Below are 16952 nucleotides of genomic sequence, written 5' to 3'. Positions count from 1 at the left end.
CGAGTGTTATGATGGCTTCGGTTTCGAAAGCTAGCTTCAAGGGAGTTTCTCCTGTAGGAACCTGTTGGGTTGTCTGATATACCCAGAGCACATGATATAACTCTTCGGCCCACAATCCTTTACCCTGGCTTAGTCGAGCCTTTAGCCCTTGCAGCAGTATCTTGTTCATCACTTCGACTTCACCATTACTCTGAGGATGAGCTATCGAAGTCAATCTATGGGAGATGCTCAATCCATTATAGAATCCTGTGAACTTCGGATTGTCGAACTGACGCCCATTGTTAGTGATGATGGCCCATAGTAAGCCAAAATGGTAATGATCGACTTTTATATAGAATCACAGACCTTTGCTTTAGTGATGGTTGTCAACGCTTCTACTTCTACCCATTTGATGAAGTAGTCGATTGCGATGAGTAAGAATTTCTTCTATGCCGCCACGATGGAAAAGGGCCCGAGGATGTCTATTCTCTATTAAGCGAAGGATCAGGACATGGTGATTGGCACTAGTGGGGTTGAAGGTCGATGTTGGATATTTGAAGTCCTCTGGCACTGGTCACACCTATTCACCAAGTCGGTGGCATCTCTTTGCATGGTCGGCTAAAAGTATTCCTACCGTAGCACCTTATGATCAAGGACCTTTTTCTCCAAGTGATTACTGCAGATTCCCTCGTAGACTTCTCGTAGGGTGTATTCAGCTTCTGAGAGATAGAGGCATCAGAGTAAGGGCAAGGTAAAGGACTTTTTGTACAATCTTCCATCATAGATGAGGTACTGGGGTGCAAGATGTCTTAACTTCTTGGCTTCGTCTCGATCAACACGTAACACCCCATCTTGCAAATAGTGTAAAATAGGATCTATCCAGCTTAGCTTGGGATCTGTTTTCATCACAGTGGGCTCTTCAATGTTTGGCTTCTCAAGGGTTGTAAGATAGGAGTTTCTTTTTAGGTCAGCTGCACCGACCATTGCGAGCTTAGAGAAAAGATCAGCCTGCACATTCTCTGCCCTCAGTATTTGTTGGATACTTATGGTGGTGAAGTTAAAAGCAAAATCTTTGACATTTTGTAGATACTTTATCATATTTAGCTCCCAAGCTTCATACTCTCCTTGAACTTGGCCGACGATGAGCTGTGAATCACTGTGAATCCTGAGGTGTCGAACCCCCAGATCCTTCAGCATTCTTAACCCGATCACTAGTGCCTCATATTCAGCTTCGTTGTTGGAAGCAGAAAGCTCAGAACATAAGATGTACTCTATGACCACTCCATCTATACTTGTTAAGATCAATCCTGCTCCCGAACTTGTGGTGTTTGAGGAGCTATCTACATGCAGAATCCAACATTCGTCGATCGTCGGAGCTGTTTCCTTAGCGCTCTACTCTTCATCTGGGATGGTGCACTTCGGGATGAAATCGGCCAATACTTGAGCTTTGATGGATCATCAAGGTAAATATTTGACATCAAATTTTCCTAGTTTAAGAGCCTACTTAGCTAATCATCCTGAAGTATTGAGCTAATAAAGTATTGATCTAATGGGTTGGTCGGTAAGGACGGCGATGGTGTGTGCTTGGAAGTATGGGTGTAGCTTTTTTGAAGATATCATGAGAGCACAGGCTACCTTCTCAAGCCTCGTGTATCTGGTCTCAACATCATGAAGAATCTGGCTAATATAATAGATCAGCTTTTGCACCTTGGCCTCTTATCGGACGAGAACTGAGCTGATCACCGAAGGTAAGATGGCAAGGTACAAATATAGCACTTCTCTAGGTTCTAGCTGACTTAGGAGGGGAGCTGAGCCGAGGTACAATTTAAGATCATCAAATGCAGCTTGGCAATCATCCGACCATTGGAAGTTCTTTGCCTGTTTAAGAGCTTTGAAGAAAGGAAGACTTCTTTCGATCGATCTTGAGAGGAATCTATTTAGAGCTGCGATTCTCTCAATTAGACATTGTACTTTTTTGATCATCCTCAAAAGCTTTATTTTCTAGAGAGATTTAATTTTTTTAGGTTTTCTTCGATCCCCCATTAAGACACCATGAAGCCGAGAAATTTATCGAAGGTGGTTCCGAATGCGCACTTGTTGGGATTAAGTTTCATTTGAAAGTGCCACAACGTAGCGAACGTCTCCTCAAGATCAGTAATGTGATGCTCAGTAGCTCTACTTTTGATAAGCATATCATCGACGTACACCTCTATATTTCTACTGATCTACTCTTTGAAGACCTTGTTGACGAGCCGTTGGTAGGTTGCACCTATATTTTTTAGGCCGAATGGCATGATTCTGTAGCAAAAAAGACCCTGATCAGTAACAAAAGAGGTCATCTCCTCATCCTCAGGGCCCATCCGAATCTGGTTGTATCTGGAGCATACATCCATAAATGATAAAAGCTAATACCTCGAGGTCACATCCACCAGCTGATCAATGCGGGATAATGGGGACCTATCCTTTGGACATGCTTTATTAAGATCAGTGTAGTCAATGCAAGCATGCCATTTTTCATTAGCTTTTCTAACTAGAACGACATTGGCCAACTATTCTGGATAGTAGACTTCTCGCACGAACTCTACCTTTAAAAGCTGATCCACCTCTTCTTGAATAGCCTTTTATTGCTCGGAAGCAAAGCTACACTTCTCTTGTCTGACCGGATGATGTTTCAGGTCCACATTGAGTCGATAAACTATGACCTCCAGATTGATGCCAAGTATATCAGAGGCTGACTAAGCAAACACATCAGTATTGGCACGTAAGAAGGAGATGAGATGTCATCGATCCTCTTCACATAAGTTCAAGCCAATCTTTACCACTTTGCTCGGATCCTTATCTATCGTTACTGGGACAAGATCTTCTATCGGATGATCTCTTTGTTCGGTTAGCTCATCCCATACATCCAACTCATTTGTCAGCTATTCTGTAGGTGCTTCCCCATACAAAGTCACCATATAGCATTCTTTCACAAGCTATTGATTTTCTCGAAGCTCACTGACCCCATGTGGAGTAGGAAATTTTACCATTAAGTGATAGGTCGATACTATAGCTCGGAGAGTGTTCAGTCCAAACTGACCTAGGATGGCATTGTACATAGATGGGATCTTGACTACAAAATAGTTTACTTTGACAACCATCTATTTTGGAGCTTGCCTAGCTATCGTGGTCAAGGAAACAGTCCCTTCTGCAAGAACAATAATGTCCGAAAATCCAATCAGAGGTGTGTTCCTTTTTGCTAGTAGTCAGAACTCAAGTTCATATGAACAAAAGCATCATAAAATAAAACATCAATTAAATTTTTATTATCGACTAGGAGTCGATGTGCATCATAATTAGCAATATTTAAGAAAACAACTATAAGGTCATCATGTGGATACTTTATTCCATCTAGATTGACTTCAGAGAATGTAACTTCATCGTCGACCTTCATCTTCTTCGGCTCCTTATCTTCAGCTCGACTCAAATCCGAGGTACGATGATCGAGCTACCCCCCAGAGATCACATGAATCTCCTACTACTAGTTGGTCTCTATGGAGATCTTCCTACCGAGGAGGCTCATTACGTTGGTTCCTTGAGATCCACTATTCATCAACATATCGACGAAGGCATCCACGTCGGATGAGCACTTCTATCTCCTCCATGAGTTGCCAGCATTTTTCTGTATCATGCCCATAATCCCTGTGGTATCTACAATACTTCCTTGGGTTCCTTTCTCATGCAGGGGCGAGCATTCTCTTTAGCCGAGGGAGCTCTTCTTGCTGCTTTATCTCCATAAGAATTTAGGGTTAGGGGGTGTTTAGTGGAGTAAAGTAATGAAACCTCCACGGAGGAGTCTTAGATCAGCATGGTGCTGCAAGGGACCTAGGCTAGTTGTTTCGAGGTGGAGTTCGAGAACGATGAGGCTTTGGCTCTATGCATCGATGCTGCACTCATCGATGGTTCTTCTTCTTCTCTTGCTCGATGTTCTGCTATGACCCCCACCAAGGTTCTCTCCTTGCTGATATCAGGCTTCCTTGGCTTGAGCATAGTTCTCCACCTGCTCCAACATTTCAACAAAGTCATTTGGGTAGTTCAAGTTGAGCGAGAAGAGGAGGTCATTTTGTTGAAGCCTGGCCTTTAATGCGGTCATTGCCATATACTGATCCAAATTTTGAACTCCAAGAGTAGCAGCATTGAATCGGCTTATGTTGTCTCGAAAAGACTCATTCTCCCTCTGCTTGATGCTAATGAGGAAGTTTGAGTTACGTCGCTGTCAGTAGCTACTGATGAAGTGTGTGACGAAGAGCCAACTTAGTTGATGAAAAGAATCTATGGAGTTCATGTTGAAAATTATGTTCTAAAGTCAATCATCAGTCTGTTGACGGTTGTGCTAAACTGTATAAATATATATAAATTGATAAATTAATAAAATTATTATTTTATTTTTTTGATCATAAAGTAGTGTACATCTTCTTAACGAACTTCAATTATTGTGATGAAGTCCTTAGGACTATCCTAATCGATATAGGAGGATATATCGTTTAGTCCTTAAATTTAATTCACGATCAAATGATATGCTATTACTAGAATGATAACTTTTATCGAGTATAGGTCATTGTATGTCATATACATTGATTGTCCTCGTAATCAAGTGGTGTGGAGATACTGGTATGACATACAAGTGAGATGTAGAAGTATATCTCATTGAACGTGACCAACTACTGGGCACTCTGCTGTCAAGAGTAGCTCACAAAAGATATGTATATAAGTATCCCTCTGACCTGAGATTATCATGGTGACTTGCAAGCAACTCACTATGCTTCGATACCGGACTACTTGAATTTCTAATTCAGTGACGGAAGGTTTTTGGATATAGTCAAGTACTTGCGAAGTTGGTGTATGAATCAAGATAAAATTGACCCCTCTGAATAAGTAAGAGTTAATGCATCAATATGTTTCAATTTAGTAAAATCTTGACCAAGATAATCCATGTGATGGATTTGAAAGATTGAATCACAATATGGCCAACAAATCAGGGTTGATAGTCAAACTCCAGTCACCTTGAGCATTAGGTCAAAGAGATGAATTATACGATAACTATATGCTAATAAGTTCATGAATGATGCTTTATAATCTCTCAACCTATCCGAACATCGGGTATCATTACTAGATGGTCACTTTGATTGATATAGGAAGTTTATTTCTATACTACCAGCTAAGGTTCGAACTTATAGGATCACATTCAAAAAAAATTTTCGACTGATCATGTGGCTGATCAACGATTGAGAATCATTCTAGGGTTTAATCGTCAATTCGATTGATGATTAATCTTGTGTAAAAATTATAATAAATTAATTTATTAATTATTAGTAAATTATAAAAATATTGATTAGTAATTAGATTATTAATTAACTCAATTTAATTGAGCATTAAAGTTTGGATTAAATCTAATTAAATAGGATTCAATTTGATTTGATCCGATTAGGTTATGAGATGCCCTAATCGCTAAGGATATTCGATTCCTGATTCGAGCTCGATTAATTTTTAATCTAATTTGGATTTAATCAAGATCATTTTTTATCTAATTAGATTAGATAATCTAATTAGGTCTAATCTAATTTGGTTAAGTCAAGAACTTATTAGATAATAATTCAAATTCAAATTCAAAAGGTATAAAAACACCCCTTGCGCCACCTCTACTTGCGCCCATCCGTTCTTTACGCGTGAGAATGGTTTTCATGTGAAATATTTTGCACCTGGAAGGTGTATGATGCCTTCTTCTAATCCTCTTTGGATTAGAGTTTGATTGGTTCAGGTTTGACTTCAAATTGGTTTGAAATCAGATTGGAATCAAGAGTCCATGTTTTGTGGGACTCTTCTAAGCCGCCAACCACTTCTCTTCTCACATGTAAATTGATTTTTTGCATGATATTTTTTTATTCCAATTTGAGTGTTGTTGCCACCCTTTCTGAGTTCCCTATGTGTGGATTAAATTTGGTTCAAAGAGGAGTTCAAATCTGATTGAATCCATGATAAGATCAAAGCCTGTTTGAAGTGGAACCAAATTATCCAAACTCTTCATGGGACGCCACCTTAAGAAGGGCTGATTTTTTGTGCACCATATCAGATCAGATTTGACATAAGAGAACCTTAGAGAGGGGGCATGAAAAACTAGAGAGAGGGATGGGTGTCCGTGCATGAGAAAAAGAGGAAGAAGATCCTCTTTGGGGTGTGAGATCTAGGGTTGGGGTTCTAGGGTTTCTTAGTTCCTATTTTGTGAGAGAGAAAAGCAAAAAGAGTTTTGTTCTTCTTCTTCCACACTATCTCCTCCTTAAAAATCTCCTTCTTCTGATCTAGAGGTATCCATTTGATCTGAAGAAAGGAGTCTCCATCAGCCATCCAAAGCCTTCATCACGAGCTAGCACTCCCGGGAAGGACGATCTGTTCAGTGCTTTGAGTGGACTACTTGTAGAGGTCGGACATGCTGTGCGGCTGCTTGACATTAGGAAGAACCTTCTACCATGTCCATTAGTAGTGGTGATCATCGATCCATGATTAGGTAATGGGTTCTGAATTCATTGGATCAGATCTAAGCATTAGATCTGATTCAGGACATCAATACGATCGATGCAGTATTTTTTTTAGATCAAATTTTTTTGTGTAATATTTTTATATCATAGATCTTTAGGAAGGTAGTTTAGATCTGATCTAAAGTATGTATAGAAGATTAAATAGTTTAATTTATTACTTTCACTATAAAAATTTTAAAATATACATGCTTTCAACTCTCTGTTTCCCAATAATGGTATCAGAGCTTAGGTTTCTTATGATATAAATTTTCTGCATAAACATGATATTAATTTGATTTTAATTATTTAGATTAGATCTAAATAGTTAATTTAAAATCTAAGCAGTATAGTAGTCTGATTGGATAGATCCTCATAGCCATCTGGTCATAGGAGAAATCAGGGTTTCACAGTCTTATTTACCCATTTGATGGGATCTCCTATAGCATGTAGGGGTACTGTATGATCTTTTTCATGATGATGAACAATGAAAAAAATTTTAAAATTTTAGTTTAGATTTGAAATAATATATTTTGGATCTGAAATTAGGATTTTGATCATTGGATGATTGTTTGTAAAAATATTTTATAAAACTAAAAATTATTTTCAAATATCGAACTCAAACCCATGATAGTCTAAAACTTAATTAAGAATTAATTGATTTAGATTTGAGAATCAAAGATCTAAGGTATCAATTTCATAATTCATGGGTTAATAAGTTAGCTCGAGTCAAGTCTATTTAACTAAGTTAGATCTAGGGTTAGAAATCATTAATAATGGACCATATTAGTAATTGATCAAATCTAATTAAAAATTAGTTTTGATTGGATCAATTTTTTTTCTTGATCAATTCTTAATAGTTGTAGTTGGTCGGATCCATATCTTTGATTAGACCAAGATGGACTTTGATCGCAGCTCCATAGTCAAACTCAAGTCTATAAGTTGATCAAATTGAAACTGATTAACCAGTTGGTGTCTAAGATAAGTTTAACAGTCTTGATCGGTGGTCACTAATTAGGAGCTACTCACATAGATTGAGTATATGACAAGTTAATAGCATATTTCTTCCATTAATCTCACTTATCTGGCCAACATAGTCGATCATGTTTTGATTAGATCACTTAATGATTGGGCTTGATCTATGCTAACTAGAAAATCAGTATGACTAATTTAGGTGCCCCTAGTTTAACTTGTCTTAAGTCCTCATCGTGATTTGATAAAGTCAGTGAGAGGATTTATGACTCGTTGGGTGGACCAAATTGAACCTAATCTTCTTTAATTTGACTTGGTGAAGTCAGTGAGAGAATTAATAATAACTGGTCGAGTCTTTTCTCATCTATCACTTAAATTAATTAAATTTTTTAAAATTATTAGGTCCCTAAAAATAAAATAGTTATGGAGATAACTAGATTATAGTCTCTCATTAAGTTGGATGATAATGGATCCAATAGTTGGATGATCATTGGACGGCCCAAAGGCCTGAAGCTCATCTACTATTAGAATTATCATTCATAATATGACGACTCAATCGAGTCTCTCTTATAGGTGATCAGGATGATCGATCAAAATCAGACCTGATCATTTATGGTTTGATTTTTGAGTATGATCATGTTAATGGTTGGACGTAACCAGATCTTTCAATGGAGGTCAAAACCTACTGTTAGGATCTTAGGGCAAAATTAATTACTAAAAAATATTTGTTGAAATAATTGATTAAAAACCTATCCATAGATGTACATGGGTGAGCCAGCCAAAGTCGAGCTCATGTGCAACTATGTGGATTCTAGTACGTGCTAAGAAATTAGGATAATTCCTCCAATTGAAAGTAGGGGCTACCAATTCGATTAAAATAGTAGGAGAACCTTTAGACTAAAGTTTATATCTTTAGGCTTAATTGATTCATATACTAATTAGGTTTTGATTTTTCTTTTGCAGTTATGGCCATCAATTTGTCACTTCGATCAGTGTTAGACAGTGATAAATTGAGAAGATCTAATTTCTATAGTTGGTATCAAAAATTAAAGATAGTCCTGGAGTACGAGCAGATTTTATAAGTATTGACAAATCTGGTACCTAAGGAGCCCACTCCTAACGCTCGCCGTGTGGTTTGAGACACTTACTTGAAGTAGCTCAACGATCACACCATAGTGTGTTATATTATGCAAGTGGCTATGAACGACGAGTTCAGTCACAAATTCAAGAAAGCTTAGTCAGAAAAAATGCTCAAAGTATTGAATGATTCTTTTGGCACTTCCGACGATATTGAGCAGCATAAGACCAGTTGTGCCATTTTCAATATCAGGATGAGGGAGGAGGCATCGAAAACCTATCATGTGTTGTATATGATCGAACAGATCAAGCGCTTCAGTAAGCTCAGCTTTCTCTTGCATGAGCAGCTTGAAAAAGATGCGATTCTGAATTCTCTGTTGAAGTCCCACTTACCATTTCTCAATCATTATCGAATGACGAAGTCTATAGTAAACTACCATGATCTATTGGAGTTGCTACAGATTTTTAAAAAAGATCACTAGCTTCACAAGAAAACGGTGAATGTAGTGGGAGCATCTTCTTCAGACGGGCATCGTCTCTTTAAGAAAGGAAAGAAGAAGAAGAAAGTAAGGTGCCAAGTGCTGGGGGTCAGACCGTGAAGTCCAAGTTCAAGTCCGACCAGAGTCAGATAGAGTGCTTCTACTATATGAAGCAGGATTATTGGAAGAGGAACTATCGTCAATACATTGCTTCCCTTGATCTAAACAGATCGATGAAGAAGAAGCAATCAGTTGCTAAGCAAGATAATTATATGATAGCTCCTTGCAACTTCTTAATTTGTGATACAATGATCTGGGTATTAGATACTAGTAGTCCTATTAATATTTGTAATTTGTTGTAGAGACTTCAGGTAAGTAGGAGATTTGAAAATGATAAGAGATTCCTGAACGTTGGAGATGGAAGATCAGTTCCAGTTCTAGCTTTAGAAATCATCAAATTTGTATTCAATTCTCATATCATTGTTCTTAGTGATTGTCATTGTTATCCTAGTTTCTTATTGAATGTAATTTTTGTAGGCCTTTTGGCCAAAGAAAATTATGAAATTTCAATAAATTTTTTTTTTTGTGATATCATTTTGAATGGTGTTACTGTAATGCACAGACAATTGAACAATAAAATTTATATTGTATCACGGCCTAGTGTAATGTACACATCAATAGAACACCCTAGGATAGATGATATCTCGGATGGCTACCTTTGGCACTTAGATTAGGTCATATTAATAAGAACAGGATGAACAGGTTAGTCCGAGAGAAAATTCTTGAGGACAATGATTGTGAATCATTACCAACCTATGAATCTTGTTTACTTGGAAAGATGATCAAACCATCTTTTATTAGAAAAGGTGAACGAGCCAGTAATATTTTGGATCTCGTATATACTGATGTATGTGGATCGATAAGCACAAATGCGAAAGAAGGGCATCAATACTTTATTACATTTACAGACAATCTATCTAGGTATGGGTATGTCTACTTGATGAAAAACAAGCTTGAATCATTTGAAATGTTCAAACGATTCTGTAATGAGATAGAGAAACAAACTAAAAAGAGTATTAAAGTTTTTTGATTTGATCGAGGAGGTGAATACCTTTTCGATGAATTTCTGACATATCTAGAAAAGAATGGGATTCTCTCATAATGGATTCCTCCTGGAATGTCATAGTATAATGGCATCTCAGAAAGGAGGAATCGAATCTTGTTGGACATGGTTCGGTCTATGATGGTGTTTTCTTATCTGCCAATCTCATTTTGGGATTATGTGCTCGAGTCAGCTTGCTATGTACTTAATAGGGTTTCAAGTAAGTCTGCGAATAAAACACCATATGAGATATAAACTAGACATAAATCAATACTCTCACATCTTAGGATTTAGGGATGTCCGACTTATGTCAGATGTTTAAAAATAGACAAACTTAGACCTAGGTTTGATAAGTGTGTCTTCATAGGGTATCCTAAAGAAATAAAGGAGTATTACTTCTACATTGCTAACGAATAGAAAGTGTTCGTGAGCAATAAAGCATATTTTTTAGAAAAAAAATTCTTTAATTAAGGAATTAGTGCTTCTAAAATCGAACTTGATGAAGTTTGATAAGTAGAAGAACCAACACAATCTAGTGATCCACAGAACCCGATTTGACTGAATCAAATCTAGAACCCATTAATGATGCAACATTAAAGAGATCCGATAGAGTATCACACTCATCGGACAGATACTATGGTTTCTTGATTTAGGATGGGGATCCTATTGAGATCGATAAGAACAATGAAGATCCGATCTCCTACATGGATGCTATACAGAGGTCTGACTTCGATAAGTGGCTGAAAGTCATGAAATTTGAATTGGAGTCCATGAAGATCAATGATGTGTGGACATTTGTTGACCCACCTGAAGGGATAAAACCTATAGGGTGTAAGTGGATGTTCAAGAGGAAGAGAGGTATAGACAGAAAGATAGAGACCTATAAAGTCCATCTAGTTGCCAAGAGATATTGTCAACATTATGGTATTGACTATGATGAGACGTTCTCTCCTATGGTAATGCTGAAGTCCGTTCGGATCATGCTTGCGATAGCTGCACATCTAGACTATGAAATCTAGCAAATAGGTGTGAAAATAGCTTTCCTTAATAGTGAGCTGGAAGAAGAAGTATATATGATATAGTCTGAAGGTTTCACATCCATAGATGAGTTTAAGGTATGCAAGCTTCAGAGATCTATTTATAGATTGAAGCAAGCAAGCAAGAGTTGAAACATGTATTTTGATAAAGTGATCAGAACGTATGGCTTCGATAGGAATGGAGAAGTATCCTGTATATACAAATAGGTTAACAATTCTGTGATAGTATTTTTTGTTCTATATGTGGATGATGTTCTCTGAATTGAAAATGATATTCCTGCATTATAAGAAATAAAAGTCTGACTATTATCTCAGTACTCTATGAAGGATTTGAGAGAAGCATTCTACATCTTTGGGATGAAGATCTATAAAGATAGATCAAAGAAGATGCTTGGATTGTCTCAATCCACGTACATCGATACTGTACTGAAATGATTCAGCATAAAAAATTCAAGAAGGGCTATCTTTCGATAGGCCATGGAATTACTCTCTCAAAGAGGGATTGTCCAACAATTCCTCAAGAGAAAAAGTGTATGAGCAGGATTCCGTATGCTTCGATAGTAGCTTCCATAATATACACTATGACATGTATAAGATCAGACGTGGCATACTCACTAGGAGTAGTGAGCAGATCCAGTCTGATCCAAAGGAGAACCACTGGAAGATTGTAAAAATTATCCTTAAGTATTTGAGAAATACTAGTACTAGTGGCTTGTTTATGATGAAATCAATTTAAAACTTGTGAGATTTATAGACTTCAATTTTTAGTCGGACCATAACGACAGCAAGAGCATGTCAGGATATATCTATATCCTGAATGGTGGAGCTATGTGCTAGAAAAATTTCAAGCAGCATACTGTGGCAACTCTACTTGTGAGGCGGCATATATCGTGGCATCTGATGCTGTGAAAGAAGCTATGTGGTTACGGAAGTTCATCGACGAGCTCGAAGTGGCACCCTTCCTCGATGGCCCTATTTTTTTGTACTACGACAGCATTGATGTCATTGCTCAAGCAAAGGAACCGAAGTCACATCAGCATACCAAACGTATTCTGTGCTGCTACTACCTGATCCGAATGATCGTAGATCGAGGTGACGTCGAGCTTCAGAAGATCGACGAAAAAAAAATTTGACTGACCCATTTATTAAAGCCCTCAGTATCAGAAAATTCAAAAATCATAAATTAAAGATGGGTATACGATACTGTACTAATTGGCTTTAGGCCAAGTGAGAGTTATTGGAAATTGTGTTCCAAAGCTAATCGTCAATCTGTTGATGGTTGTGCTAAACTATGTAAATATATATGATTTGATAAATTAATAAAATTATTATTTAGCTTTTTTCATCATAAAGTAGTGTATATCTTCTTAATGAACTCTAATTATTGTGATAAAGTCCTTAGGACTATCCTAATCGACATAGGAGTATATATCGTTTAGTCTTTAAATTTAGTTCACGACCAAATGATACGCTATTATTAGGACGATAGTATTTATCAAGTGTAGGTCATTGTGTATCATATATGTTGGTTGTCCTCATAACTAAGTGGTGTAGAGATACCGGTATGACATATAAGTGAGATATAGGAGTACATCTCATTGAACGTGACCAACTGCTAGGCACTATACTATCAAGAGTAGTTTATGAAGGATATGGGTTTAAGTGTCTCTATAATCTGAGATCACTATGGTGACTTGCAAGCAACTCACTGTGCTTTGGTGCCGAACTACCTGAATTTCTAATTCAGTAATGAAAGATTTTTGGATATAGTCAAGTACTTATGAAGTCGGTGTATGAATCAAAATGGAATTGACCTCTCCGAATAAGTAGGAGTTAATACATTAGTATGTTTCAATTTAGTAAAATTTTGATCAAGATAATCCATATGATGGATTTGAAAGGTTGAATTACAATGTGGCTGACAAATCGGGATTGACAGTTAAACTCTAAGTCACCTTGAGTATTAAGGTCAAAGGGATCAATTATACGGTAACCATATGCCAATAGATTCATGAATGATGCTGTGCAATCTTTTGGCCTATCCGAATGTCAGGTACCATTGTTAGATGATTATTTTGATTAGTATAGAAAGTTTATTCTTATATAACCAACTTAGCTTTGAACCTATAGGGTCACACTCAAAAAAACTTTTCGACTGATCATGTTGTTGATCAATCATCAATTCGATTGATGATTAATTTTGTGCAAAAGTTATAATAAATTAATTTATTAATTATTGATGAATTATAAAAGAATTGGTATAATTAGATTATTGATTAACTCAATTTGATTGAGCATTAAAGTTTAGATTAAATCTAATTGAATAGGATTCAATTTGGTTTGACCCGATTAGGTTATGAGATGACCTAATCGCCAAGGATATTCGATTTCTGATTCGAGCTCGATTAATTTTTAATTTGATTAAAATTTAATCAAGATTATTTATTATCTAATTAGATTAGATACTTTAATTAGGTCTAACCTAATTTGGTTGGATCAAGAATCTAATTAGATAAGAATACAAATTTAAATTCAAAAGGTACAAAAACACCCCTTGCGCCCCCTCTACCTGCACCCATCCTTTCTTCATATGTGAGAATGGTTTTCACATGGAATTTTTTATGCCCAAAAGTTGTATGATGTCTTCTTTTGATCCTCTTTGGATTAGAGTTTGATTGGTTCAAGTTTGACTTCAAATTGGTTTGAAATCAGATTGGAACCAAGTGTCCAAGTTTTGTGGGACTCTTCCAAGCCGCCGACATCTTCTCTTCTCATGCACAAATTGATTTTTTGTGTGATGTTTATTACACCAATCTAAGTGTTGTTGCCACCCTTTTTGAGTCTCTTATGTGCAGATTAAATTTAGTTCAAAGAGGAGTTCAAATCTGATTTGAACCCATGATAAGATCAAAGCCTATTTGAAGCTGAACCAAATAATCTAAACTCTTCTTGGGGTGCCACCTTAAGAAGGGCTGATTTTTTGTGTGCCATATCAGATCAGATTTAGCATGAGAGAACCTCAAAGAAGGGGTGTAAAAAATAAGAGAGAGGGGTGGGCATCCGTGCATGAGAAAAAGAGGAAGAAGATCCTCTTTGGGGTGTGAGATTTAGGGTGGGGGTTCTAGGGTTTCCTAATTCCTGTTTTATGAGAGGGAAAAGCAAAAGGAGTTTTGTTCTTCTTCTTCCACACCATCTTCTCTTTGAAAAGCTCCTTCTTCTGATCTAGAAGTATTCATTTGATCTAAAGAAAGGAGTCTCTATCAGCCATCCAGAGCCTTCATCGTGAGCTAGCCCTCTCGAGAAGGACGATCTGTTCGAAGTTTTGAGTGGACTACTTGTAGAGATCGAACACATTGTGAAGCTGCTTGGCATCAGAAAGGACCTCTTACCACATCCATCAATAGTGGTGATCATCGATCCATGATCAGATAATGGGTTCTGAACTCATTGGATCAGATCTAAGCGTTAGATCTGATTTAGGGCATTAATACGATCGATGCAGTATTTTCTTTTAGATTAGATTTTTTTGTGCAATATTTTTATATCATAGATCCTTAGAAAGATAGTTTAAATTTGATCTAAAGCATGTGTGGGGGATTAAATAGTTTAATCTATTGCTTTCGCTATAAAAATTTTAAAATATACATATTTTGAACTCCCTATTTTCCAATAGTTCGACTGCAAATTGGAGTACCAATGACGAGCTGTCTTCCTTAGAGTTGAAGGGAAGCTTGACAGAGAGTCGCTTGATTGGCCTCTTATAGAAGCATCAGAGATCAAAAATTCTCCAGGTGATCTACGAGGTCGGTAATTCCATCAGAAGGTTCCATTTGAGGCATCTTAAATTGAGGTGGGAGGGGCTGATCCATTATTTTTTGAGTAAATGGAGGGTCGACATGGAACCCCAAATCATCATCCAATTGCTTTAGTGCCTGGAGTGCATCGATCCATCGCTGCATCTCCTAGAACCTCCTTTCCATATCATCCTCTTGGATTGGTTGGTGCTGAGGAGAAGCATGATCCTGTTGAAAAACGTAGGTAATTTCATGCATGCATTTCAAAAATTTTCAAAATAAAACACAGTGGAAGGTAACTAAATTAATCATAGTAATCTAACATACATATGATCAGATCAATAACTCAACCTACTCTAGGATCTATGACATAATATGTTGCATATAAAATCTGAAAAAAATTAGAAGATAAAATCTGCATGCATAGATGTAAGCAGTAAATCAAATCTATATCTATTTGAGTTCAGAACTCAATATTTGAGTACGGATCGATAATCGCTGTTGCTGAGAGATATGATAAAGATGATCCTTGCTGGTTGCTCATAGCTGCACACATGTCCGACCTCTACGGAAGGTCCACTCGAAGCTCCAATCTGATCGGTCTTCTTGGGAGTGCTAGCTCGCGCAAAGTCTATCTTGTTGGCTGATTTGGATCCTTTCTTCAAATCTTTCAAATCTTTTTAGCAGTTGAAAAGAATATCTGGAGGAGATGAGGATGTGAAAGAAAGATGGAGAACAAATAATTTTTCCTCTTAGTTTTTTTTCTTCCTAAACCCTTAGGACCAAATCCTAGAAACTAGGTTTTGCGCTAACTCAAGAGAAGAGGACTCTCTTCTTCTTTTTCATTCCATGAACCATGCCCCAATCCCTCTTAACATGTAGAGCTCTCTCTCTTCTATCTTACATGCACAAAAGAAAGAATAATATCCTTTTTATATGGCATGTAAGGAGGTGGGGTGAAGAGTCCAACATTGTTTGGACTCTTCCAAGTTTTGTCGCCCTTCCACAAATTCCATGCCCCAAAAAAATATGGGATGCCCCATCCACATATTTTTCATGGTAATCACAGATCCCATCAGATTTTCCATGGTGAGAAAATTCCCTTTTGTTGCACAAAAAAAAGAGAATTCAAGGGAAGTGGGTGGCAAGGTTTAGATAATGTCAAATATTATCTTATATGGTAACTAATTCAAATCATATTTGAACCTACCATTAAATACTAAATCTTATTCAAATTTGGATGTGAGAAAGAGAGGGTAGAGGGACTTTTGGCATGGAGAAATCTCATGCAAAATCCTTTTGTGCATGAGGAAATATGACATCCAATGTTTTGTGGCGCAAGCAAGGAGTCCAACAATTTATGGATTCTTGATTTCCTTATTTGAATCCAAAACAAATCACATCTGGTTAAGCCCAAATAAATAGATGAAACTCAATCTAATTAGATTTATAAATTCTTAATCAAATCTCAATCAAATTAAGAGTTGATTGAACCAAAGTCTGAATCAAATCAGGGATAATTCTTCCTTAGTGATTAGGTCATCTCATAACCTAATCGGGTCAAACTTAATTGAATCAAATTCAATTAGATTTTATTTAATCCTCTTTGCTCAATCAAATTGAGTTAATTAGTAATCTAATTATTAATTAATTTTTTATTGATTCACTAACACTCAGTGAATAAATTCATTGTAACTTTTACATAAGATTAACCATCAATTGAATTGACGATTAAACCCTTGAATAATTCTCAATCGTTGATCAACCACATGATCTGTCAGAAACTTCTTTTGAGTGTAACCCCATAGGTTTGAATATAAGCTAGTAGCATAGAAACTAATTTTCAAAATAATCGATGTAACCATCTAGCAATGGGACTCGATATCCGGATAGGTCGAATGATGGCAAAGCAACATTCAAGAACCTACTGACATATGGTTACTATATAATTCATCCCTTTGACT

The 16952-nt window shown here is 36.8% G+C and overlaps 1 protein-coding gene across 1 annotated transcript; it reads right to left on the bottom strand.

The window, feature by feature from the left end:
• Positions 1 to 714: 714 nt before the first annotated feature.
• LOC140854255 (uncharacterized) lies at positions 715 to 1176 on the bottom strand. Its single transcript, XM_073249802.1, has one exon. It carries the CDS (start codon positions 1174 to 1176, stop codon positions 715 to 717), a length of 462 nt encoding a protein of 153 aa, XP_073105903.1.
• Positions 1177 to 16952: the final 15776 nt, after the last annotated feature.

This window comes from Elaeis guineensis, chromosome 16, assembly GCF_000442705.2.
Source record: "Elaeis guineensis isolate ETL-2024a chromosome 16, EG11, whole genome shotgun sequence".
Lineage (NCBI taxonomy): Eukaryota > Viridiplantae > Streptophyta > Magnoliopsida > Arecales > Arecaceae > Elaeis > Elaeis guineensis.
This window is presented reverse-complemented; position numbering and strand designations above follow the sequence as displayed.